The sequence below is a fragment of the Phoca vitulina genome, unplaced genomic scaffold (genome assembly GCF_004348235.1).
Source record: "Phoca vitulina isolate PV1807 unplaced genomic scaffold, GSC_HSeal_1.0 scaffold20, whole genome shotgun sequence".
NCBI lineage: Eukaryota > Metazoa > Chordata > Mammalia > Carnivora > Phocidae > Phoca > Phoca vitulina.
This window is the reverse complement of record NW_022589723.1, coordinates 3,374,453-3,401,408: the sequence shown is the minus strand read 5'-3', so window position 1 is coordinate 3,401,408 and position 26,956 is coordinate 3,374,453. Positions and strand designations below refer to the sequence as shown.

The 26,956-nt window shown below is 40.4% G+C and overlaps 1 protein-coding gene across 5 annotated transcripts in view; it reads right to left on the bottom strand.

The window, feature by feature from the left end:
- The window catches only part of FMN1 (formin 1), a 418,828-nt gene that overhangs the window by 260,370 nt on the left and 131,502 nt on the right, over positions 1 to 26,956 (bottom strand). For 3 of the 5 annotated variants that reach the window (XM_032417337.1, XM_032417336.1, XM_032417340.1), the window contains one exon: positions 17,343 to 17,460. The exons of 1 other annotated variant lie outside the window; for it this stretch is intronic. In XM_032417337.1, the coding sequence (XP_032273228.1) occupies positions 17,343 to 17,460 (118 nt within the window). Of the gene's footprint in view, positions 1 to 17,342; positions 17,461 to 19,078; positions 20,899 to 26,956 lie in introns of those variants that run through there. One more of the 5 variants, XM_032417341.1, reaches the window with a different exon arrangement.

Here is a 26,956-nt window from a genome sequence, read left to right as displayed (position 1 = left end):
CAAAGATCTAGCCTCCTCCAAGTCTACAGGCTTAACACCCTTGCATATCATTTCCTTTGTCTTATCTATCAGGCATAATAAACTACTTGCAATTCTTCAAACAAACCCTGCTCTGTCTTTCCTTTGCATGTTTGGTCTACCTTGCTTCCACCTGACTTATCGAGCCTACTGTCTTCCAAATCTGCTCAGAAGGCCCGTCCTAATTACTATAGGTAGGATTGATCATACTTTTCTATGTGGTCTACTATAAGTATTATAAATACATAATATATTGTACATACATAATGTGTATGTGTATGTATGGTGGAATATATATATCCCTCAGTAAGAGCATAGAATGTTTGTTGTACTCATTTGTGTACATTTCACCTCTCTGCCACCCCCCTCTGTCACCTACCTTCTGCCCCTCCACCAAAAAAGGAAAAAAAAGAACCATGAGTTGATTGAATGCAAGGATCTTGTCTTATTCATCTTTGTATTCTAAGCACCTATCACACTTACCAGTACATAGTGGATGCTCAGTAAACATTTGCTAAATGAATAAATGAATACATTATTATTTGTAATTTGTGCGATTAATAACACCAATGAATTCAACACTAACCATGTGCTAGATGCTACTAAATATGAGTTAGATATAATCTAAGAGCATCAGTAACTCTGATGTCACAGCCATTTACCTGCACCTTCTAAGATTACAACACAAGATAGAATATGTGCTCTAAGTAAGTCAAGAGAAATCCCCTAGGAGTCATCCTAGCCAAGTCAGGTAGCTCAACACACAATAGCAGCTTTTTTCAAAGTTCCCTTCTACTTATCTTGATTGGTGGTACACTGAAGAAGAAATCTTAACATTTAGGAAAAGACAACATCAGAATAAAACAAGCGGCAGATCATCTGAAAACCATTTGGTTATTTCTATTGTAACAAATCTAGAGCTTTGCTGCAGTCACCATATACTTTGCTAATTAAAATATAGGAAATGTCTCCATAGTTCCCTTTTTTCCTTATCATGAATTCACAGAATTTATTATTTTTGGCTAAGACTTTTCCTTATTTAAAATAACAAGAAAATCAGCAAACCAAATTCAGTATATCTTTTTTTCTTTAAGATTTTATTTATTTGGGGAGCCTGGGTGGCTCAGTTGGTTAAACGTCTGCCTTCCCTCTCTCACTGTGTCTCTCTGTATCAATTGCCAATTTTTTTTTAAGATTTTATTTATTTATTTGACAGAGAGACACAGCGAGAGAGGGAACACAAGCAGGGGGAGTGGGAGAGGGAGAAGCAGGCTTCCCGTCGAGCAGGGAGCCTGATGCAGGGCTCAATCCTAGGACCCTGGGAACATGACCTGAGCCAAAGGCAGACGCTTAAGGACTGAGCCACCCAGGCATCCCCCAAATTCAGTATTTCATCATGATGAAATAGGACTATCCCAATAATATTGAAATAGTTCCACACTAACAAATCTAAAATATAATCACTAGATAATCAGAATAAAGAAAATCACATGAATCAAATGGTCGTTTCAATAAATATACCCCTGAATTTAATACAGCAAATTCAAATCACTTTTTGTGATATTAACACTTAGAAACCCTAGTCTATAAAGAATGTTCCTTAACTTGATAAATGTTATCGACCAAAAATCTGCGCCCAACATAATGCTTAACTGTAAACATTAGAAGGAAGACTATAAAATCAGGAATAATACAACAAAGTCTACTATTCACTATTTTTCCAGCTTTGTTTTGGAGGTCATAGGCAGTAGAAAAGGACTAGAAAAATGATAGGTAACAACTTGTGTTTTATTTTCTACCGTTAAAAACTTGATTGAAAATGTGCAGGGAATTTGAATGGACATTTTCCCAAAGAAGATACACAAGTGACTAGTTGGCACATGAAGACTCTGATCATTAGAGAAATGCAAATCAAAACTACAATGAGATACTACTTCACACCGATCAGAGTAGCTACTATTAAAAAACAAGCAAAAAACCCAAAAATTAGCAAGTGTTGGCAAGAACGTGGGGAAAGCAGAACTTCTGTGTACTGTTGGAAGGAATGTAGAGCAATGTAACAGCTGTGCAAAACAGTAAGGAGTTTCCCCCCAAAATAATAGAATTACCATATGATCCAGCAATCCCACTTCTGGGTATATACCCAAAAGAATTGAAACCAGGATCTCAAGGAGATATTTGTATACCAATGTTCATAGCAGCATTATTCACAATAGCCAAAAAGTAGAAGCAACCCAAGTGCCCATCAGTGGATGAATGATCAACAAAATGCCGTATATACATACAATGGAATATTATTCAGCCTTAAAAAGGAAACTCTGATACATGTCACAACATAGATGAATCTTGAGACCATTATGCTAAGTAAAATAAGCGAGTCACAAAAGACAAATACTGTATGGTTGCACTTACATGGGGGTACTTAGAGTAGTCAAATTCACAGAAACGGAAAGTAGGATGGTGGCTACCAGAGTCTGAGGGAAGGGGGAAAATGGGGAGTTGTGTTGTGGGTATAGTTTTAGTTTTGCAAGATGAAAAAGCTCTGGAGATCCACTGAAAACATGAATATACTTAACACTACTGAACTGTACTTAAAAATGGTTAACACCTCTTCATCTATTATGTAAACCATTATATGCTACATATACAAAGGGTGAATAAACGCTTTTGAGTGAATAAAATGATAAAAAGTTTTTAATGGCTAAGATAGTAAATTTTATGTTACGTATATTTTACAATTAAAAAAAAACACAAATTGTCATGATTTATCTAAAAAAAAAAATCCAAGTCTCAACTGAAAAACTAGTAGAACCAAGATGAGTATAAAGTTAGAATTAGAAACATGGAAATCACTTTTTTATACCAACAAAACCAATTTTAAAACATGAGAAATGGATCCCATTATCAAATATGCAGAAATTTAAATGTGCATAAACTATAAGAAAACTGTACAACTTTACTGAAGAACATAAAAGAAATCCTGAACAAGATCAAGAGATAAATTATGTTACTGGATAGGAAGACTCAGTATTATCATGCCCCCTAATATTGATCTGTAACATAATAATGTAATATAAAATTCAAATGGGATCATGTCATAGATCTTGAGAAACTGACTTTCCAGTTCACACACAAGAGTGTATGTACACAACTACCCAAACAAAATTTAGATGGAAAAAAAAAGAATTGAGGTGATTTGAATTGCCAGACAACTAAATAACTTTAAAACTACACCAACTGCAAAGACATAAAAATTGGCACAAGGCCTAATAAACATAACAACAAAAATATTAAAGGATCTAGAAATAGGTTGGTATACAGAAAGGAATTTATATATGTGAGAGTGGGCACTCCACATCTGCAGAGCAATAACTATTTATTAAATGGTATTAGAGGGGCGCCTGGGTGGCTCAATCAGTTAAGCGTCTGCCTTCGGCTCAGGTCATGATCCCAGGGTCCTGGGGTTGAGCCCCGCATCAGGCTCCCTGCTCAGCGGCAAGTCTGCTTCTCCCTCTCCCTCTGTGATTTCCCTCTCCCTCTTTGATCTCTCTCGCTCTCACACTCTCTCAAATAAATAAATAAAATATTAAAAAAAAAAACCTTTCTCTAAATGCATTAGTTCTTAGACTACTAAAACAACTTAAAAAAAAAAAAGAACACACACATACACGAACAAGGGCACTAAGGCATAAATAGGTAATTAGCTTGCCCAGTAATTTGCCCAGTAAAGGTAATTAACTGAAGCCTAAAATTCAACCCCATGACATTAGATGCCACAGCCAAGCTCCCTAATCATTACAGCACATGGCCAAGCTTGACACCCCCTTATCTCTACCACACACAAAAACAAATTCTAGATTGAAAAAAAATTTCAACATATATGTGTATTAGCTAAAGTATACATATTGTTACCGCCTAGGTTAGAGAAATCTTCCTTAAAACCATCACCAACAACAAATCCAGAAAAGACAGGACTATGACTACATAAAACAAAATTCCCATATAATGAAAGACGACAGAAGGCAAATAATGTGGCAAGCTGGAGACTATGACTGCCAATACATACAACAGTCAAGAGACTAATTCCTTTAATATATAAAAAGCTCCTTCAAATAAGTAATAATAAAGACTAATGACCCAATTTACAAAAGGGAAAAGAAGAGCAGAAAGGAAGTCACAGAAGAAAAAATGAAAAGATGTCGGACTATTCTAGTATCAGAGAAATACAAATTAAAAACAATACTATGCATTTTTAACATCAGGCTGGCAAAAATTAAATGAATATTGGTAAAGTGTGAATAATGGACCTTCTTGTTTTAGTTTAGTATTAATTGATTCAATATTTTAAGAGGGCAATTTTGTCCTATCTACCAGTGTTTGTAAGGGGCAAGGACTCTGACACAGCAATTCTAATTCTATCCTATCAAAGTACTTACAGGTATGCACAACATAGATGCAAATGATGCTTTCATGAAATTGCTGTACAACAGTGAAAGATTCTAAGTAATAAAAAGATCAATAAGACAATAGTTCAGTAAGTTATTACAGCTACTATTTTCTTGACTACTCTGCAGCCATTAAAAAAAAATGAGGTAGAATAAAAATGCTCTGTATGTACTATCATGGAAAGATCTCCTTGTTTTTCCAAAGTAAAAACAGCCATGTGGTAGCAAGTTTGCAAGATACAAAGTTGAATACAAGGTCAATGAGAGAGAGAGAGAGAGAGATTCTAACAAAAAAGTCAGAAAATGGAATTTTAAAAAACATATGCTCAACTGCATCAAAAATTTGAGAATACTTAGGAATAAATTTGAGTTTAAAGGAAATTGTGCAAAACCTCTACACTAAAACTGTAACACTGAGAGAAATTAGAGAAGACTGTATTCAAGTAAGTATTTTATTATGGAAAGATATATTTATGGAATTAAAAACTCAGTACTGTAAAGAGGTCAATAGCATCAAAATCATGTCAAATTTGATAAAAATTCTAAAAGGCATATAGAAAGACAAAGAGCTGAGAATGACCAAGGTAAGAGGACACACTAGCAGATCATGACTTACTACAAATTTATAGTCATTAACACAGCGTTCGACTCTTACAAGGTTAGATACGCTTAGAGAACAGTGGAACAGAATAAAGAGCTGGTGTGGTCGGGGGAAGGTGGGTTTTTCAGGAAAAACTTTGAGATAATTTGGGTATGGGAAAAACAAACTTGACGCCCCCCCCAACACATACACAAAAACTAATGCTCAGAATATTGTAGGTCTAAATGTCAAAGGAAGAGCACTAATGCCTTTCTAAGATAACTTAAGATAACTTATTTTTGTGACAGAGTTAGGGAAGGATTCCTTTAAGGTGGCTCAAAATGCCCTAACAATAAGGACAAGACTGTAGTAAAACTGAGAATCTCTATTCATCAAAAGGCCCCATTAAGAGAGAGAAAAGATAACCCACAAAGTGGAAGAAAACACTTCCAACACAATTAACCAAAGGACTCACATGCAGCATATAAAAAGAACTGCTTTACAACATAATAAAAGATGGACAACTTATGAAAGTCGGACATGTGACTTGAACAGTGAACTTGAATACCCAATGGGCCAAAGAGCATATCAAAGAATGCTTGCTCAGGAAACACAAATTAAAACCAGAATGGCTCAAATTAGAAAGACCAACCACACCAAATACTGGCAAAAATATGGAGCAGCCAGAACTGTGATGTGCTGGAGGTTGGAGTGTAAATTGTTATCATCGTGAAAACAAATATAAGAAAGTAATACTGGAAAACCTTAAAAATGAACAATCCAATCAAAAAGGAAAATTACTGAGAATAAGGTGATGTAATTGTAGAACAGGACCCATGGTGAGTCAATAGGTAAGGCTATATGTAAACATAGCTTTGGGAATGATTGAAGACAGCATTTGGTTAAAGAATATTTTTAAAATCAATTTATAAAGGTATAATGCTCAACTTTAAGTGTACAGTTTGGTTAGTTTTGACAAATGAATCCCAGGGTTCAACCTCATAATCAGATATGTCCCCCCAGAATGTTCCCTCACATCCCTGTGCAGTCAATTCCTCTACTCTATCCAACCACCGATATGATTTTTGTGACTATTGGTTAGTTTTGCTTATTCTAGTAAATCTGATGAATGGAAATGTATGGTAGGAACTCCTGTGTATCTGGCTACTTTTGTTCAGCACTAAGGGTTTTGAGATTAATCCATGCAATTGAGTGTATCAGTGGTTATTGCTGAGAAGTATCCTATTACCTATTGTACATACTACAGTTTATCCTTTCCCCTGATGATGGACATTTGGGTTTGTTCCATGGCCGTTATGAAGAAAGCTGCTGCATTTGCATAAGAAAAAAATGTTACCATCACTTTGGAAAATTGATGGTATCATATACTGACATTAAGTTCAGACATACCTTTGTGACCAACAGTTCCACTCCCAAGTATATACCTAAGAGAAATTGTTCCTATGTGCACCAAAGGACATGTACAAGAAATTTTACAGCAACATATTCATAACAGCCCAAACCTGGGGACAACACCAAGGTCCATCAACATTAGAATGAAGAAATTAGGATATATTCACACAATGAAATCCTAGAAGGCACTGAAAATAACTGAATTATAGGTACACACAACAACATGTCCGGTTCTCCCAAGTGTAATGTTGAACGAAAGAAGCCATATGCAAAAGGAGTCAGTTTCTATGAAGGTCAAAAGCAGATGAAACTAATCTATTGTGTTAGAAGTCAGGAACATGGTTTCTTCTGAAGAAGGGTTAGTTGTGGTTACCAGAAGGGGGCAAGATGGGGGCTTCTGGGAGGTAGGTAATATACTATTTCCTGATTTGCATGTTTATTTTGTTACCACTCAGAGCCATACACTTCAAATTTGAACAGTTTTCCATATGCATGTTATGCTTCAATAAAAACTGGCTTTAAAAGAGTCAATATATAGGGGCGCCTGGGTGGCTCAGTCAGTTAAGTGTCTGCCTTCGGCTCAGGTGAGTCCCACATCAGGCTCCTTGCTTGGTGGGGAGCCTGCTGCTCCCCCTGCTTGTGCTCTCTCTCTCTTTTTCTCTCCCCTCCTCTGACAAATAAATAAAATCTTACAAAAAGAAAAATTAAAAAGAGTCAATATATAAATTTCAGTGGCATCACAATGATCTCAATTTATCTGTACAATAGTTATTTACAATTATTATCACTGTCCTCACTTTTATACATGAGGATAGCAACTCTGGTCACAGCTACAAGACAGAGCCAGGCTTCACGCTCAAGTCCTCGTAATGCGAAAACTCATGAAACCAGCAGCAAAGGTTTCATTCCAAACTTAGATATGTCCTCAAGATTTCCCTGCTCAATTTCTGTCTGAGACAATTCACTTTTCTTATCGAATGTTCTCACTCTCTCATCCAGTGTCTCCCTTTATCTGGAGGGGAAATGCTCAAGAGTTTAGATGTTGAAACCTTGTGTTTAGTTATTTCTCAGGAAGACAGTAATTTGTTCTTTCTGTAGAACAGGAAAAATTTTACGTTTTTTTTTTTAAGATTTTATTTATTTATTTGACACAGAGAGAGAGAGAGCGAGAGAGGGAACACAAGCAGGGGGAGTGGGAGAGGGAGAAGCAGGCTTCCCGCGGAGCAGGGAGCCCGATGCGGGGCTTGATCCCATGACCCTGGGATCATGACCTGAGCCGAAGGCAGACGCTTAAGGACTGAGCCACCCAGGCACCCCAAATTTTACAGTTTTGCAGCTGCTTTCTATGAAGGAGTGTGAGCCTTGTTTTCGCTGATCTAGTTGATGGCTATGAGCCCACTAACGGGGGACAAGAAGAAGGAACCCAAAGGGGTTGCAGATAGAAAGGTGTGGTGGCGAGCTGGAAGAGAGGATGCTGAGGCAGGGCTTGCAGTGGCTGCTTGGTGGACCGGCCAGAGAAAGAACACTTAGCAGCTGCAAACAGATGGAGATTTGAGAAAGAAAAGAAAAATGGAGCCACCTGGGTAGGTTTTTAAGGAAGAAGAAAAATACCCGCAGGAGGGATATGTAAAGATCTGACATAGGATATGGTACAAACTTCATTCTCATCTTCCCAAAAGAAGCTTCAAAGTAGATTTGAGTGCTTGTTTTATTTTCTCTATGACACAATAAAATAAAACTACTGATATATATACAACCATTAAAATAAAAATGTTTATTCAAGTGTCTCCTAAAATCAAATACACGTACACCGTGTACTTGACCACATATACTGTCGCCCAACAATGAGCTCCACTGGAACTTTGCAAGAATCTGCAAATGAGAGCATTTTTTTTCTCTTTTTTAAGCATCATTTTTATTGGCTTTAGTAGCTTCAGTGAGCCTTGGAAGCGTTAAAAACACCATTAAAACTCCCCTTTTTAAATGTTTAGGAGTCAAAATGGCAACAAGAAATGACCTAGTCAATTTTTGTGGCTATGAGCTGGTATGGTATGCCTATGATCTCCTTTATTATACGGACTGACTCACTCAGGTCCCATCTTTTTTTTTTTTTTAAATAACCATCATAATTCTTAAGTGCTCCTGGTCCCCATGTGTTTCTCTTGCTGGATCTTTAAATGTTAGTACATTGGTAGGAGAAAACAAAAAAACCCATCACTCTCCAGCCCCTCCCTGACTTGAAGCAGCCATTCCTCTCTTCCCGTTGTAATTCCAGCTCTTATTAATTATGTGTATGTTGGGGCGCCTGGGTGGCTCAGTCCGGTAAGTGGCTGCCTTCGACTCAGGTCATGATCCTAGGGTCCTGGAATCGAGTCCCACATCCGGCTCCCTGCTCAGTGGAGAGCCTGCTTCTCCCTCTCCCTCTGCCTGCCACTCTGCCTACTTGTGCTCTCTATCTATCTGTCAAATAAATAAATAAAATCTTTAAAAAAAAATTATGTGTATCTTTCAGGAAGTCACGACCCCTTTGGCTCTCGTATGTAAAATGAATAACACGATGAACTAAATGATTTCTAAAATGTCTGCAGCTGTCAGTTTTTATTTTTTTTATTTTTATTTTTTTTAAAGATTTTATTTATTTATTTGAGAGAGAGAGAACGAGAGACAGAGAGCATGAGAGGGAGGAGGGTCAGAAGGAGAAGCAGACTCCCTGCTGAGCAGGGAGCCCGATGTGGGACTCGATCCCGGGACTCCAGGATCATGACCTGAGCCGAAGGCAGTCGCTTAACCAACTGAGCCACCCAGGCGCCCGCAGCTGTCAGTTTTTAATGTTGTAAAATTTCAGATTCTATATTTTAATCTCTTGCCTCTACTCCCCCGAGCTAAAGACCTTTACTAATATTTCCTGGAAAACAACATGAAATTCCTGAGTCACTGGCCCACATTTTGAGATTCCCCCTGCTTCATATCAAGCTTTAGCTCTCATTTGTGTTGGAAGAGCCCATCTCTCTCCCCACAGCTCCCAGCTATGTAGCAAGTAGAAGTCTAACACACATTCTAATCACCTCTCATTTCCCAGTACATCCTATTGCTATGGCCACAAAAATACAAGCCTTTCCTGCTTTTTAGTCTGTACAGCTTCCAATTTTCTGGACTATCACCATCACTCCATGCAAGTGATGGTGACATGTCACAAAGGCCTATAAAATAAATACACAGTGAACAAACCTATTGTCTAGACCGTGAAAGAAGACACTTGGGATCATTTATCTAGATACAGGACATTAAAGGAAAATCTATTCATAGCTAATACAGCCTGTTAGCTATGAATGGAGAAGTTTTTTAAAGTACAGTAAGCCAATAAAATATTCGAAGATATTTATAGCTCTTCCTTGCTGGTGAGGCAAGGATGTCTGACTCACTAGGAAGAGTAGCGAAGAGCTCTGTCCTTTATAACCAAGGGAACCCAAATTAGAAACAAACCAGAGGGGCGCCTGGGTGGCTCAGTCGTTAAGCGTCTGCCTTCAGCTCAGGTCATGATCCCAGGGTCCTGGGATCGAGCCCCGCATCGGGCTCCCTGCTCCGCGGGAAGCCTGCTTCTCCCTCTCCCACTCCCCCTGCTTGTGTTCCCTCTCTCGCTGTCTCTCTCTCTGTCAAATAAATAAGTAAAATCTTAAAAAAAAAAAAAAAAAAAAGAAAGAAACAAACAAACCAGAAAGGAGGGGGATCTTTATTAAGTTGAAGGATGGGTTATTTCCCTATCTGAACCAAAATATTCTAAAGAGGGATGTTCCTGAGCTACTCTAAGGTTCTGAGTGGTGTGAGTAAGCCCCAAGAAATGCCGCATGTGGCGACAGCTTGCTCACTCCCAATACCCATGATGCCATGCTAGGTTGGTTCTCTTTTCTACCAAAGCCACAGTGCTCACTCTCAGCAGGGCAGCCCATGAGCCATACCCCCAGCCCCAGGCTGGGTCTGAGCTGCAGCCAGTGGAGGGAAGAGCTTTTCCAGATGCATATTGGAAGAGAAACCAAAAAAGCATAGTTCACTTTGTTTCAGAAAAAATAAGTGCTTTTCTTCATTGTATTTTCTCCTTCCATGGGTAATTAAGTCACTGCCAGTTTCCCAAATAGTACCATTTTAATGTACAACACCATTTTAATGTAAAACTCACAATAATTAACTTCAGTTCCTCTCAAGATGCTGAGGCACACACCATGATAATAGGTTTTTACATTTCCTAATAAATAATTAGATGTTTCAGGTTCTCCTTCATAATATAAAATAGGAGATGAGCAGGAAAGGAAGCCTAGCTCTGGGCTGAGCTTCTGAATCAAAGGTTCATCTAAACTTGGGGAGGTGAGGGGTGGGGAGGAGGGGATAGGGAGGTAAGGGTAAGTCCAGGGATGGCAGTGGGGTAGGGGTAGGAGAGTCTGAAATGAATACAAAATTAACTGCAGTGTCTTCTTCCATACCTTTCTATCTTTGTTAGATTTTTAAAAGGAGCCTCGGAATATTCAGAATCACTAACCAGAGTGAAACAGAGGTAAGGTTCCCCTGGTATCAGCCAGCCAGCCAGCCAGTCAGTCAGTCAGTCCAAAATGTGGCCTTCACTCAGTCCAGCCCTGGCCTCGGAGCTGGTGTTCCTTGAGCCACTAGATTCTTAGGAATGCATCTGACTTTTAGGAAAAATGAATCATGAGCTACAAATTCATATCATGTTTTTTTTTAAAGATAACATGCCTAGGAATATATTTAGAAAAAATTCAGGCAATATTTTTTACTGAGTCAAAAAAGACAATTTGAATAGTTTTGGAAGATATGTTCTTGAATAGAAATACTAAGCATTTTCAAGATCTCAATTCTCATTTCTACCTTCATATTAATTCATAAATTAATGCAGTCGCAGTAAAAATACTAAACAGATCCTTTTGAAACCAAGGTAAACGAAGGTTTTCTGGAAGAATAAGCAGCCCAAAACATTTTTTTTTAAATTGCATAAAAACTTGAACAGATCCTGAGATGTATTTTAATGCTGAAATAATTAAGACACCCATACAAAGTACCACAGAAGGCCCGAAACATTCCCAAGCTTAGCATAGACAGTAACTATGCTAGAAGCCTGCTGTTAAGTTAGCACCTTGAGGGGAAAAAAGTGGTCTTAGATTTCTACCTCAAGCTATGCACCAAAATCAATTTTTGATATAAAATGGAAGGAAAGAAGGAAAAGTTAGAAAAAAAAATCACTTAAGCAATTTGAAAATATAGGTGATCTGAGTAGGAGAGAACTTCTTAAGCCAAAAAAGAAAAGTTATACATTAAAATGAAAATAGATTTGACTATACAAATATTTAAAATGTTTTCACACTGGACAAGACAAGTAAAATTAAAAATAAATGATAAAGACAGAAACTTTTTTTCATTGTTTTAAAAGTACTGTTTTCAGGGCACCTGGGTGGCTCAGTTGGTTAAGCGTCTGCCTTCAGCTCAGGTCTTGATCCCAGGGTCCTGGGACTGAGCCCCATGTGGGGCTCCCTGCTCAGTGGGGAGCCTGCTTCTCCCTCCCACCCCCTCCCCGCCCTGGCTTGTGCTCTCTCTCGCTTTCTCTCAAATAAATGAATAAAAATCTTAAAAAAAAGAGTACTGTTTTCATACTGAATATATTTACATAAAAAATTAACTTTGGTAATTAATATACATTGAAAACATTAAGGCATATACCCTTTCATTTAGCAATTCTACCACAAGAAATTTATCCTAATGAAACATTTATGAACAAAGATATTTACAGAAGTGTTATTTCCATTTTTACATTATTTTTAATACCTTGAAAAACTAAATCTCTATAAATATAATCATGGTTAAAATGTAGTCAAAAAATACAGTCACATTTTCAAGTGTGAAAAGCAGCCTATACAAGATGATCAAAAAGTTTTTAAGTGGGCGCCTGGGTGGCTCAGTCGGTTAAGCATCTGCCTTCAGCTCAGGTCATAATCCCGGGGTCCTGGGATCGAGTCCCGCATCAGGCTCCCTGCTCAGTGGGGGGCCTGCTTCTCCCTCTCCCTCTGCCTGCCACTCTGTCTACTTGTGCTCTCTCTGTCAAATAAATAAATACAATCTAAAAAAAAAATTAAAAACAAAGTTTTTAAGTGTTCAATTTACATAGGCCTTTCATAATTCAAAATGTTGGCAATGATTTCCCTGTGAAACAGAATTACAGAAAGTTTCTTTTGCTTTGTGGTATTTCTGGTTATTTCCAAAATTCATTATTTTATTTTGTAATATAGGGAAACATTTAATACTTAGATCAGTAAATAAACTGAGATCAGTAAATAAACTCTCTACATTAAGGTGACGAAGGTATTCACAGAGCAAGTCTCTGAAGGATGGCCATTATATTTTCTATGAATCGGTTAAAGCAAAAGACATAATCCTCCCACAGGTTAAAAAACAGGATTTTTTCTTCATGACATTGTATTAGAACCCTGTGTGGTCAGGTGTGATGGAGATAAATGTGTGCCAATTCTCCATGCCGACTGAGAGATTGAGGAACCTCTCTAACCTGGAGTCTTCTGGGAGTGTAACTGTGCTGGGTATCCTGTATTTGCTGCTCCAGATCCACACTTCCCCTTTTGGTGCCCTATTCTGGACCCTGTTGCCCTAAAGGAATGGCATAAAGTGGCTCCCAGTCCTCGGACTTGTTTTTGGATTTGGCCAATGGCAGTGATGGGGAAGACAAGACAAAGAAGAGAGTTGGGCTCTTTATTTCCCAGTTCCTTTCCTGACTTGACAGGAAGTCTGAGGATTTGTGAATCCACAAATCCAAGGCTCTGTGGATCGGCTTCATCCCTCTCCTGAGGGCCACAACTCCTGTTGGGCAGCCCTCACCATACCACTCAGCCTCCCTCTGAAATTCTGGGTTTCCCCAGTGGCTTCTCCTACCCTTGCCCCTTCAAGTCTAGGGCTTTAAAACCTTCTGTTAGTAGCACCAGATGTTGCTCCATCTCTTAGTGCTTTCCCTAAGCCCTGCCCACAACTTTGTAAAGAGTTCTAATAAACTCTCAATCAAATCATCCAGTTTGAGTTGGTCACCTGATTCTTGAAAGCACCCTGGTTGATATATTAATATATGTAATTATCAAAAAAAAAATAAGGCTAAATGCATTTATCCTTCAAAAACCAAAAGGGAAACAAAAGTGACATAATATGGCTTAGATAAATTTTTTCATGCTTGAGATAAAAATAAGTTCAACCCTGTGTTAATGGTATGATTCAATGATTCTATGATACCAGGGTCCTTGTGCTTTCCAGTTTTGTTTTGTGTTGTTTTGCAAGTTACTAACCCTTATATCACCTCGCCATGTATAGAACAGCATATTAGAAGAGAAATAGCAGAGGGAGAACACTGGTTATCTATTTCTCACAACACGAATTGCTTTGGCCACATCAAATATAAAGGTAGACATTTTTCTTAGGTACCCCCTTGTATGTTTCACGACACACCTTTTCACTTTGCTCTGATTGAGTTTTACTTTGCCCCAAGCTTCAAAAGCTAATCAAGTTTACTGCATCCAGATGTTTCTGGTCTTGCAGCACAGTAAAGTAGCATGGACTCAACTGATTAACCATTTAAGTTGATTAACCATTTAAGGATATGAGGAGCTCACTGAAAGAGATTTCTCCTCAAAAAAACAAGATCATCCCACAAGGTTGTTTCAAGAGCCAACTCTTACACCCAAGGAAGGAAAGATAATTCTGAGAAGAATATGGGGTCTGTCCATCAGATTGTCCCAATCCCATTTCCCAGGACTGGGGGGAGAGGTTTTCAGTCCAAATTATTGCGAGGCATCCCAAACACAAAACAGGATTGCATAGATAATAGTGTAAGAAAGCACAGCACAAGAGATGGGAGAAAGTAATGCACTCTCATTTGAGGAAAAAAGTTCAGGCTCAGTGAATTAATACTGAAGCCCCTCACTGAGTAAAAGAGGTCAACTTCAGCACCAGTGACAAGTCCCCTGCACGATGGCTCTGATGGGGGCTGGTGATTCTCTTAGCTGGCACATCACCAAAGTTCCAAGAGCTCATATATTGACAGTGGAAGTGCCCTTGATGGTGAGCACAGTGTGATCATTGGAAGCTCTCGGGGGCCAGAGGTTTTACCCGCCAAGGGTGGTAGTTACAGTGTCAGCAGCCACAGATGATGCTGATGGCTCTGGAAGTGGCAGAGAGAGCCTCCTTAGCAGTGGGCGCCAGCAACAGCAGTCAGCTACCCTCATATGACTAAGAGAACTCCGGAAGTCATAGTTTAAAGGGACAGGTTCTCTGATATCAGCTTTCTTTTTATCCGTGAACAAAAGGTGAGTTTATAGTATTAGGTGATCTCTTAAGCCCTCAGGAAAAAAAAATCATTGAATGACAAACTGTGTTATAAAGGAAAATCCAAACAGTGGCAAGTCTGAAGTGGCTGAGGGCAGCACAAGGACAATGGCGAATGCATGATGACAAACACGATCTCGCTCCCAGCTCTGCCAAGGACTGGGCTTAAATGTTGATAGCACAGAATTCCAACAACACACTTGAAATAGGAACACTAGATTCTTGTATACCCCAGGAAAAATAAAGAGAATCAGGGCACCTGGGTGGCTCAGTCGTTAAGCGTCTGCCTTCGGGTCGGGTCATGATCCCAGGGTCCTGGGGTCGAGCCCCGCATCGGGCTCCCTGCTCGGCAGGAGGCCTGCTTTTCCCTCTCCCACTCTCCCTGCTTGTGTTCCCTCTCTCGCTGTGTCTCTCTCTCTGTCAAATAAATAAATAAAATCTTTAAAAAAAAAATAAAGAGCATTGAAGATATAAAGGCATAAGCCTTCAAACCCCTTGAAATATGTTGAATCTAATTTCACTGTTTCTGTGCTCTCTGCAGAGTAGCAAATTTTGTATGTCTCCCTAAAGGCAGGGAAACCAATGGAAATACCACAAAATGCTTTAAATAATAAACCAACAGTTTTCTCAACAACAGTTGAAGAAAATCACAAGGAAAGTGTTAACTTCCTCGAAATTAGCAATAAATGACAAGGCAACCCTATGCTGATATCAAGTAATGGGGTAATAAAAAGTTTACTGCAGGTGCAGGGGTATCTTACTCTTCTCTGATACCCACCAAAAGGACATCAGCAGAGTAAGGAGCTCCTAGAAGGCTCTCAGGAAGCTGAGCACCAGCCCGGGGAGCATGGTAAGGAGCACAGCCACGGTGGGAACTGGTTGGGGACTTGGATGTCTTCTTCAGACCACAGCCAGCCCTCTCGGTCACTGTGCTATCACAGCTCATCCCGCAGCACTATCATTATCTGTCCTGCCCTCCCCCATCTCATCCAAAACCTTAGAAAGCTCTGAGAATACAGATCATGACAAGCCAAGACTGGGAAAGCCACCAATGAGGTCAACTATGGTGTTCCTCTGAGCTTCTGGAATAAGGAATTTTTGCAGAGGTATAAATGCCCCCCAAATATTACTTGAAGTGGATTGAAAAACCATTTATGACATTGAGTCGTAACTTCTCTAACTTCTCTACTCAGCAAATCACATCCTTACAAGGAAGACTGCCGCAATCTACTCGTAGGAACAGGACTTAGGTCACCAATATAAACTAGGAATAAGAAACTCATAGAATTTGGTTTTGCATTAAAGCAAACTTCAGTACTTTTAAGTGTTCAAACTGTGCCCGATCATGAGAAAGAATTTGGTAGATGGTTCAATGATTGTAACAACAAGCACTCCAATTTTGGAAAAATCGACTGTAGATAAGGAGACTGGAACAGCTATATATTGTTTTTCACTAAGGCCAAGGCTTGACAAAAAAGTCAAGCACTGCAGAAAACAAATGCTATGAAGTAGTCGATGTCTTGGGATAGTCAGAAGTCTGCAATTGCGTAAATCAAGGCTAAAAGCCATCAGGTTGTAGAACTGAAGATTCACTGCCAACTCAAAATGCATCTGTGTTCTTAATCACTGAAGTAACTTATGATACTGCAGAAAAACCATGTACTACTAACCCACCCCAAATTTGATCCATTTCTGTCTATCAGTGAATAGGAACGGAAAGCATTTTTCTCTAAATGGATAGACTGATCCTCAAATACACACAACCTAAGACAACCAGAAAAATATAAGTCTGCATAGGTAATCTTGAAATATCAGGAAGAAGACAAAGAGGTTTCACCAGAGATGCATAAACACATATATTCATTTAAGACACACCATCCTCTAATTCTTATTTTTTTATTTCATGTGAACCTGTCAGGTAGAGTAAAAATATCTAAATGCCCATTCCATTTTAATATATTCAAGCAAAGCTCCTGGGAAGGTTTCCAGAGAGTTAGATTGCTTTAAAATTGGCCCATGCATTAAATAAAGCTTTGTCTCACAAAAGGGAACGAGTAACTGATACCGTCTCTGTACATTCACTCCACACAAGGTTCCTGTAGCTGGAAAGCATTCTCAAAGACAAACAACAAATCAGATTGCAGCTCTGGAGACTCATACGCCGCCTCTTCAAGCAACCCTACCGGCTCGCAACAGTATGAGGGCCCACCACCTGCTTCCTGAGGAACGTGTAATCTACCCGCTCTGTTAGTTCCCCAAAGGTTCTCCTACTTTCCACACTGGCCGCCCTTCATTCATTCCATGGCCTTCACCTTTCATCTCTAAGAAATGCATTAATGATAATTGTGCAAAGGTTCCCTTGAACAGCACAACCAAAAAACAAAAAGCGTTCAGCCTTACATTTTGCAGAGAAACAAAAACTCAAATTCTGGGAGGACTGAACTGGCACTAAAAGCCATGGCAGCAAAGGATTCGTTCCACGGGTACCTGACTTCTTTTCACATTACCTGCTTCGGTGTACTTCAATCCCACTTTTTCTTCTGTGTCTTTTGTCTTCGGGGGTGGCCAGACAGCTTGGAGTCTGCCCGGAGTCCTATCGTCCTGCTCAGTGGGGCTGTGGTCGGGCTGTTGAAAAGCAGGTAAAGAAAAGAATATGTTACATGAAATGTGGCCAGAGCGAATTAACCCCTGAAAACATGCTACCTCTAACTCCAAAATTAATTTTAATGGCCAGTTGCACATTGCGCTCCTTCACTATAAATGAAACATCTCACTACAGAGTGACCCTTTTCCAGAAAGGTAAAGTGATGAGTAAGGGTGGAAAAAACAACAAAACAAAACAAAACAAAAAAACCCCTCAAGGCCAAGTACGATACAACCATTAATAGATGATGTTTATCATATAACTATTATTTTTGAAATCACAAACTTTGAGCTGAAGATGCAGATATAAATGCACTGTAATCAGGTACATTTATAGGAATGATGATACATTGATCCCAAACAACTCCAGGGTATTTTATAATATAAAGACTAGTTTTGCATTTTCCATGAACACCAGCTGTAGGTCAAGATACATTTCTCTAAGCACTCGATACTGTTGATTTCAATTCGTTTTTCTTTCCTTTAAATAAATGACATAGCCTTCATATTCAAGCCACTTTTATAGGGGTTGATTTTTACAACTAGGAGAATGCCGTATTGTGTTTAATTTTCAACTACATCCTAGGAATGTTTCCAAAAGATTTTTAAATTTTTAACGCCTTAACTGATCAACTATATAAGAGGGAATGATAATTACAGGCTGAGTAGATACTAAAATTCTATTGTTGTTATGAACATTTAAGATCTACTGGACAGGTGTTTGCTAGTCTTTATAAATTACCTGAATTAATTTTCCTAATAGTAACACTAATTCACTAATTAGATGGTTATCATGTGCTAACTTCACTTACTCTTCACAACTACCGTGTAAGGTAAGGGTTATTTTCTTCATCTTGTGGATGAGGGGATGGAGGCTCTGAGGTGATCAAGGTCACCCAGCCAGTAAATGGCAGAGTTAGAATTTAAACCAGGTCTCAATCTAAACCCAGCGATCAGGATGCCTTGTAATGAACACGGAACATTTTAATCATATCACAAACACATATATTGCCAAACGGCAGACTTTCAAAGTTAAAATAGAATTTTTGCAGAGGTATAATTAAGAGGTGAGGAAATGTGGGTTCTATCTCCCTATTGCATTGCTTCTGCGTGCTGTTTAGTTTTTTATAAGAACACGTACTATTGGGGCACCTGGGTGGCTCAGTCATTTAAGAGGCTGCCTTCGGCTCAGGTCATGATCCCAGAGTTCTGGGATTGAGCCCCACATCAGGCTCCCTGCTTCTCCCTCTCCACCACTGTGTTCTCTCATATTCTCTCTCTCTCTCAAATAAATAAATAAAATCTTAAAAAAGAAAAGAACATCTACTATTAATGTTTAAACTCAGAGTGACAGTTTTCCCTTTCTGTCCTCACATCTTTATGCATATCCCTCTTACGACACTCCAGAAAAATATAAGGAAGACAGAAATTGGTAGTTTAACTCCATACTCCTTGCGAGGACGATTTGATCATAATCCTCTTTCACCTAGAAGAGACTCACTAACAATAGGTAACTGGGATTCACTTCGACAGGAAACCTGAAAAAGAAATACAGCAGCATTGCATCTTACGACAAAACCCCAAACCCAATTCTACATACGCTTTTGGAATCAGAGGAGCCGTCCCCTGGCCTTGACCTGGATCTTTCAAACACAGCTCTTAGGGACTCCTTCTCATGCTTCATCTTACGCTTGAGAGCTTCCAGCTCAGAGGTGTCAGCTGTGGTCCCCTTTTTGGGGGGGCGAACGAATATGGCTTTAAAGGCCTCGAGGGCTGTCTCTGGAGGCTTTGGCTTGACCTCTCCACCCCGGGTCTGGGCTCCACTGGGGCCACTCTGGCTCTCCTGGGCAGCACTGCAGCCCATCTCCTCCTTCCTGGGCTGCTCGGGGTCTTCTGCCTTCACTTCCGCTTTGGGGATGTCAAGGATGAACAGCTGAGAGAGCTGCTCCAGGAGAGTGGGAGTGGCCTTCGGGTCAGTTGTCTTCTCCCCAGTCTTCACTGTCTGAGGCCCTGCCTGCGCTAAGGACTTCTGAACAGGCTGTGTCAATTTGAGCAAAGCCAGGTCGCCATCCTTTGGTTTAATTTCAGTGATGGTCTTCCCTCCCTCACCTGTAGCCCCCTTCTTGAGCACACGAAGCCCGCTAAAAAAGGCTGGAAGCTGCAATGACTTCTCTCCGGGGACTTCTTTTTTAGACGAGGCATTCTCGGTGACACCGACACTCAAGTTCTGGTCTGTTACCGCGGGGAGGACTGGGGAACTTTCTTCTGTAGCTTGTCCTTGGGTGGGGCTGTGCTCTGTCTGAAGGCTACCATCACCAAGTTGCGGTTTGCTACTTATCTCAGATGGAGTCCTCTGAGGACCTTCTGCACAGAGCTCTGCATCATCCCTTTCCCCAGTGGTGCTATTTTCCCTACAGTCACGTGGCTTTTCTTTGGGATCCTGAGATGGCTCAGTTAAAACACTGGGGGACTGTGGGCGGCTGGTGTTGCTTCCCTCTTCTGGCTGCTGGCCACCATCATCAGAGTCGGAATCACTGGTGGTGTTCACAAGGGTCCCACGGACCAAAATGACATCGTCTCTGTCCGCACTCTGAGTACTGAGTGGGAGCAGCTCTTGCCCAGGGAGAGAAATCCCTGCACCTGCTATTCCCTGATTTCCCTCTGACTCCGGCTCCACCCCTGCAGTCTTGCCATCATTTCCAAGGTCAGGTAGAACCCGTGCCTCTGCCGCCTGCCAATCCGAGCCCTGGCTGGGATCATCCCGCTGAGGTACTGGATCCACAACTAAACTGTGGAATGCCTTCAGTACGGCGTCTTTCTCATCAGGCTTCACAGAGTCCAACTTACTTGTAAACCCAAACAAAGTTTTCATAGAGAACTTGCTCAGGATCGACTGAGCCACTTCAAGTCTGGCTTCAGGTTTTTCTGGTTCCGAGACATCATCACTGCCATTCAGAGAGTCTCCAGCGTCCTCCATGTCTCGGCAATGCCCTCGGTGCAGGTTCCGACTTTTGTCACTTTTCCCTGCTCCCTCAGTTTATCCACACCATCGGCTCTGAACTTACAGGACAGGGAGCAACAGGACCCGGCAGCCTGACTCAGCCGCAGAGCAAGCACACTTGGCCTCTTTCAGGTCACTTACTGGGCCCTCCTTCCGGGGTGTGGGCGAGGATGGTACGCCCCGGGCCAGCTGTGAGAAGTCCGCGGAGCTTTATGCCCAGACGCCGCTGAGGCTGCACACCTTACTACACACGAACTAGGGAGGCTGCTCCTCTGGGACTTCCGTATTTATTCCCGTGGACAAAAGGGTTTTTGTCGGAGGGAAAGTCAGCCTGCCCCCAGTCATCCCGGCCCAGGACTTCGCTGTGAGCTCCGCCCCAGTGCCTCCCGGTAGCTTTCAACTTCCTCATTGGTGAGCAAGGGAGGCTCCAGAGCGTGCTGAGCCGGCAAGCAGATCCTGACAGCCCTTGACCCCCCCACACCCCACCCCCCTTCGCCCAGCAGCCCAAGAAATTCAAAAGTGAATCAGCAGAAATTGACTGAAACGCTTTTGAGGAGCTCCCTTTTGCCATCTAAATTTTGGTCGGAAGCCTGGGCGCCATCCAAGCCAAAAAACCTAGCAGCACACACAGATCAACAGTCACTTACAAAACTCAAAGCAAAGAAAAGCAAGTAAAGAAATAGATGATTTCAAAATGCCCAGAACTCTCAAAAGCAGTAATTTACTGCTCTTGAAGCTTTTTTTTTTTTTTTTAATGCTTTCTTCCGCTTCCCTGCAGGTCTCATCTGGAATGCAGATTTTAGCTGCCGGGCCAGGGGGTGAGGGGGAACCAACAGGACTGGTTTCAGATTACTGCTGTTTTAGCTCTGCCCTGGTGTCTCACTGTTCTACAAACAGGTACTGAGGCTAGCACGCCCACCACGCCCAGTGTCCACCAGCCTTAGGCCGGCAGAGTAAACAGCCCCGGCCCGGCAGGAATGATTACCCTCCACACGCTCTGTGCCAACCTCAGGCTTCTGCTCAGCAGCTCTAACTTCCTGGTTTTCTTAGGAATCCTGGTGGCCGAAGGGCACCCCTCTCTGCTTCAGCGATCCGACCAAGTGAAACCTGGCTTGCTACAAGGTAACACACAACCTGCCTTGTTAGGCAAAGCAATTCAGCAAAGGTCCCCAAGGAGCCACATTCCCCTAAAGAGCAAGACATCTGAAAGGTCTCTGTCAGTCAGGTTTCTATCACAGACCCAATTTGCCTAAAACAAGAACAGGACGGACGAAATCACCACCAAACATCAGCTCAAGGTAGTTTCCAACACTCTGATTATATGCTGGGAACCTGGCAACCAAGGACGTGGAAAAATTATAGCTCTGTTTCCTAGCTGCATAGCTAGCTGCCTCTTGGGACAGCTTCCTGTTCTACCTGAAGGTCTCAGTGTTTTTCAAATCCTGTCCAGTCAGCAGGCATTTAGCAAGCACCCGTGATGGACAAGTTACTGCGCTGGATCAGGACAGTCAAACTGGCTTAAAAGTAATCACCAGCTCTCTGAGCAAAGCTGCAAGAAGATGGAGCCCAAGTGTTAAACACAAACAGCAATTTATTCTGCAAAAGAGAAGCTGTAGCCACAAGCAAAACAACAATCTTAGTTGGTCTGCATCAGGGAATGGCTGTGAATATCACACTGATGACTTGAATCATGTTCCCCCAAAAGTATTAATACTGAGAAATTCTGATTGCAACACATTTCTAGCAATGCATTCAAAAGGAACCCTCACACACAAAAGAGTACATATTATAATATCCTACCAACCCCTAGGGGAAAGTTAAGAGGTCACTTCCGGTCCCTGATTTGACCTTGTGTCTAAATGGAGACTTTCCCACTTGCTCCTGAGGCTCGTGGGTTTGGGATTACTAATTAGGGCACACTTAATCAAAAGGCCATGATGACACACAGAAAACTTTATCGGCACCATTTAAGTCTTCGAACAGTTTCCTGTCCAGAGGAAATGCCCACCGATAAAAATCAGACTTCTTCTGCTTCTTCAAGTCTGAGGAAAAAAGGAATCACCACACCAGATCATAAGATCTGTCTTCTTAAGCCCTACACAGAGCATCCAACACAGGAGTGTGAGGAAGAGATGTGACACCTATTTTGTGTCATCCTTTTTAACTGAAAGGCTCCATTTTCTCAGACCTAACAAATTATTGATTTCCAGAATAAGTTTCTGAGCTGGCTTGTGTACTAGTTCCAAATAAGACACAGAGTCCTCTAGACTGAAACACAGTAAGAGGCTCTCCCCATACAATTCTCCTCCATTTATGAAACATAATCCTATTACAAAGATGTATACATCCAACCATCGTTTTTACACACCAACTATGTACGAGGCTCTAGGGATATAAGATGAAGAAAACTCCAGCCCTCCACGTTCATGAAACATGAAGTTTAAGAGGGGAAATCAGCCAAGAAAGAGGTGACACTTTGTTCTTACACTGTAAGTACTTCATACTCTAAACTCAGTCAGAATAGCAATAGGTGGACCCTAAAACAATTCTGAATGAAAGCAAGCAGGGACTATCTAAATAAGAAGGTGAGTAAGAAAGAACATCATGGTAATTCAAATAGATCTTTGAATATAGACTCTCTCACACTATGAGAAATGTTACTATTGCTGGTCATTTAAGGAATTGAAAAATGTTTGACCATAATGTTCAAATAAGAAGGCTGCAAATGTTTTAAATCACTTTACTTGATTTTTCATCATGACAAGTGTACTCTTTAATCCCCATCCACTGTTTCCCCCATCCTCCCACCCATCTCCCTTCTGGTTACCAACAGTTTATTCTCTATAGTTAAGAGGCTGTTTCTTAGTTTATGTTTCTCTCTCTCTGTGTCTCTCTCTTTCCTTTGCTCATTTGTTTTGTTTCTTAAATTCCATATGAGGGAAATCATATGGTATTTGTCTTTCTCTAACAGACTTATTTTGTTTAGCATTGTACTCTCTAGCTCTATCCAGGTTGTTGCAAATGACAAAATTTCATGCTTTTCTAGGGCTGAAATATACATATAACAGAATATTTATATTTACCTATGTATACACCATATATATGGTATATATACCACAAAATATATATTTTATATATATATCTATACCATATATATTAATAGATAAAAAAAGTGGTATATCTATGCCGCTAACATAGGATCAGCCAATTATATAAGCCAATTAATAACAGAAGCAAAGAAACATATCGACAACAATACGTAGGGGACTTTAACACCCCCCTCACTGAAATGGACAGATCATCTAAGCAAACGATCAACAAGGAAATAAAGACTTTAAATGACACACTGGACCAGATGGACTTCACAGACATATTCAGAACACTGCATCCCAAAGCAACGGAATACACATTCTTCTCTAGTGCCCATGGAACATTCTCCAGAATCGATCACATCCTGGGTCACAAATCAGGTCTCAACCAGTACCAAAAGATTGGGATCATTCCCTGCATATTTTCAGACCACAATGCTTTGAAACTAGAACTCAATCACAAGAGGAAAGTCGGAAAGAACTCAAATACATGGAGGCTAAAGAGCATCCTACTAAAGAATGAATGGGTCAACCAGGAAATTAAAGAAGAATTTTAAAAATTCATGGAAACAAAATGAACACACAGCTGTTCAAAATCTTTCGGATGCAGCAAAGGCAGTCCTAAGAGGAAAGTATATAGCAATACAAGCCTTTCTCAAGAAACAAGAAAGGTCTCAAATACACAACCTAACCCTAACACCTAAAGGAGCTGGAGAAAGAACAGCAAATAAAGCCTAAACCCAGCGGGAGAAGAGAAATAATAAAGATCAGAGCAGAAATCAATGAAATAGAAACCAAAAGAACAGTAGAACAGATCAACAAACTAGGAGCTGGTTCTTTGAAAGAATTAACAAGATTGAGAAACCCCTGGCCAGACTTATCAAAAAGAAAAGAGAAATGACCCAAATAAATAAAATCATGCATGAAAGAGGAGAGATCACAACCAACACCAAAGAAATACAAACAATTATAAGAACATATTATGAGCAACTATATGCCAGCAAATTAGATAATCTGGAAGAAATGGATGCATTCCTAGAGATGTATAAACTACCAAAACTGAACCAGGAAGAAATAGAAAACCTGAACAGACCTATAACCACTAAGGAAATTGAAGCACTCATCAAAAATCTCCCAACAAACAAAAGCCCAGGGCCAGACGGCTTCCCAGGGGAATTCTACCAAACATTAAAAGAAGAATTAATACCCATTCTTCTGAAACTGTTCCAAAAAATAGAAATGGAAGGAAAACTTCCAAACTCATTTTATGAGGCCACCATTACCTTGATCCCAAAACCAGACAAAGACCCCATCAAAAAGGAGAATTACAGACCAATATCCCTGATGAACATGGATGCAAAAATTCTCACCAAAATACTAGCCAGTCGGATCCAACAGTACATTAAAAGGATTATTCACCACGACCAAGTGGAATTTATCCTTGGGCTGCAAGGTTGGTTCAACATCCACAAATCAATCAATGTGATACAATACATTAATAAAAGAAAGAACAAGAACCATATGATCCTCTCAATAAATGCAGAAAAAGCATTTGACAAAGTACAGCATCCTTTCTTGATCAAAACTCTAGGGATAGAGGGTACACACCTCAATATCATAAATGCCATCTATGAAAAACCCACAGTGAATATCATTCTCCATGAGGAAAAACTGAGAGCTTTCCCTCTGAGGTCAGGAACACGGCAGGGATGTCCACTATCACCACTGCTATTCAACATAGTACTAGAAGTCCTAGCCCCAGCAATCAGACAACAAAAAGAAATAAAAGGCATCTGAATCGGCAAAGAAGAAGTCCAACTCTCACTCTTTGCAGATGATATGATACTTTATGTGGAAAACTCCAAAAGAGCCCACCCCAAAACTGCTAGAACTCATACAGGAATTCAGTCAAGTGGCAGGATATAAAATCAATGCACAGAAATCAGTGGCATTCCTATACACCAACAACAAGTCAGAAGAAAGAGAAATTAAGGAGTCGATCCCATTTACAATTGCACCCAAAACCATAAGATAATTAGGAATAAATCGAACCAAAGAGGCAAAGAATCTGTACTCAGAAAACTATAAAATACTCATGAAAGAAATTGAGGAAGACACAAAGAAATGGAAAAACGTTCCATGCTCATGGATTGGAAGAACAAATACTGTGAAGATGTCAATGCTACCTAGAGCAATCTACACATTTAAAGCAATCCCTATCAAAATACCATCCACTTTTTTCAAAGAAATGGAACAAATAATCCTAAAATTTGTATGGAACCAGAAAAGACCCCGAATAGCCAGAGGAATGTTGAAAAAGCAAAGCAAAGCTGGCGGCATCACAATTCCGGACTTCAAGCTCTATTACAAAGCTGTCATCATCAAGACAGTATGGTACTGGCACAAAAACAGACACATAGATCAATGGAACAGAATAGAGAGCCCAGAAATGGACCCTCAACTCTATGGTCAACTAATCTTTGACAAAGCAGGAAAGAATGCCCAATGGAAAAAAGACAGTCTCTTCAACAAATGGTGTTGGGAAAAATGGACAGCCACATGCAGAAGAATGAAACTGGACCATTTCTTTACACCACACACAAAAATAGACTCAAAATGGTGGAAAAACCTCAATGTGAGACAGGAGTCCATCAAAATCCTAAAGGAGAACACAGGCAGCAACCTCTTCGACCTCAGCCACAGCAACTTCTTCCTAGAAACATCGCCAAAGGCAAGGGAAGCAAGGGCAAAAATGAACTATTGAGACTTCATCAAGATAAAAAGCTTCTGCACAGCAAAAGAAACACTCAACAAAACCAAAAGACAACCGACAGAATGGGAGCAGATATTTGCAAATGACATATCAGATAAAGGGCTAGTATCCAAAATCTATAAAGAACTTATCAAACTCAACACCCAAAGAACAAATGATCCAATCAAGAAATGGGCAGAAGACATCAACAGACATTTTTCCAAAGAAGACATCCAAATGGCCAACAGACACATGAAAAAGTGCTCAACATTGCTTGGCATCAGGGAAATTCAAATCAAAACCTCAATGAGATACCACCTCACACCAGTCAGAATGGCTAAAATTAACAAGTCAGGAAACGACAGATATTGGCGAGGATGTGAAGAAAGGGGAACCCTCCTACACTGTTGGTGGGAATGCAAGCTGGTGCAGCCACTATGGAAAACAGTGTGGAGGTTCCTCAAAAAGTTGAAAATAGAGCTGCCCTACGACCCAGCAATTACACTACTGGGTATTTACCCCAAAGATACAAATGTAGGGATCCGAAGGGGTACGTGCACCCTGATGTTTATAGCAGCAATGTCCACAATAGGCAAACTATGGAAAGAGCCAAGATGTCCATCAACAGATGAATGG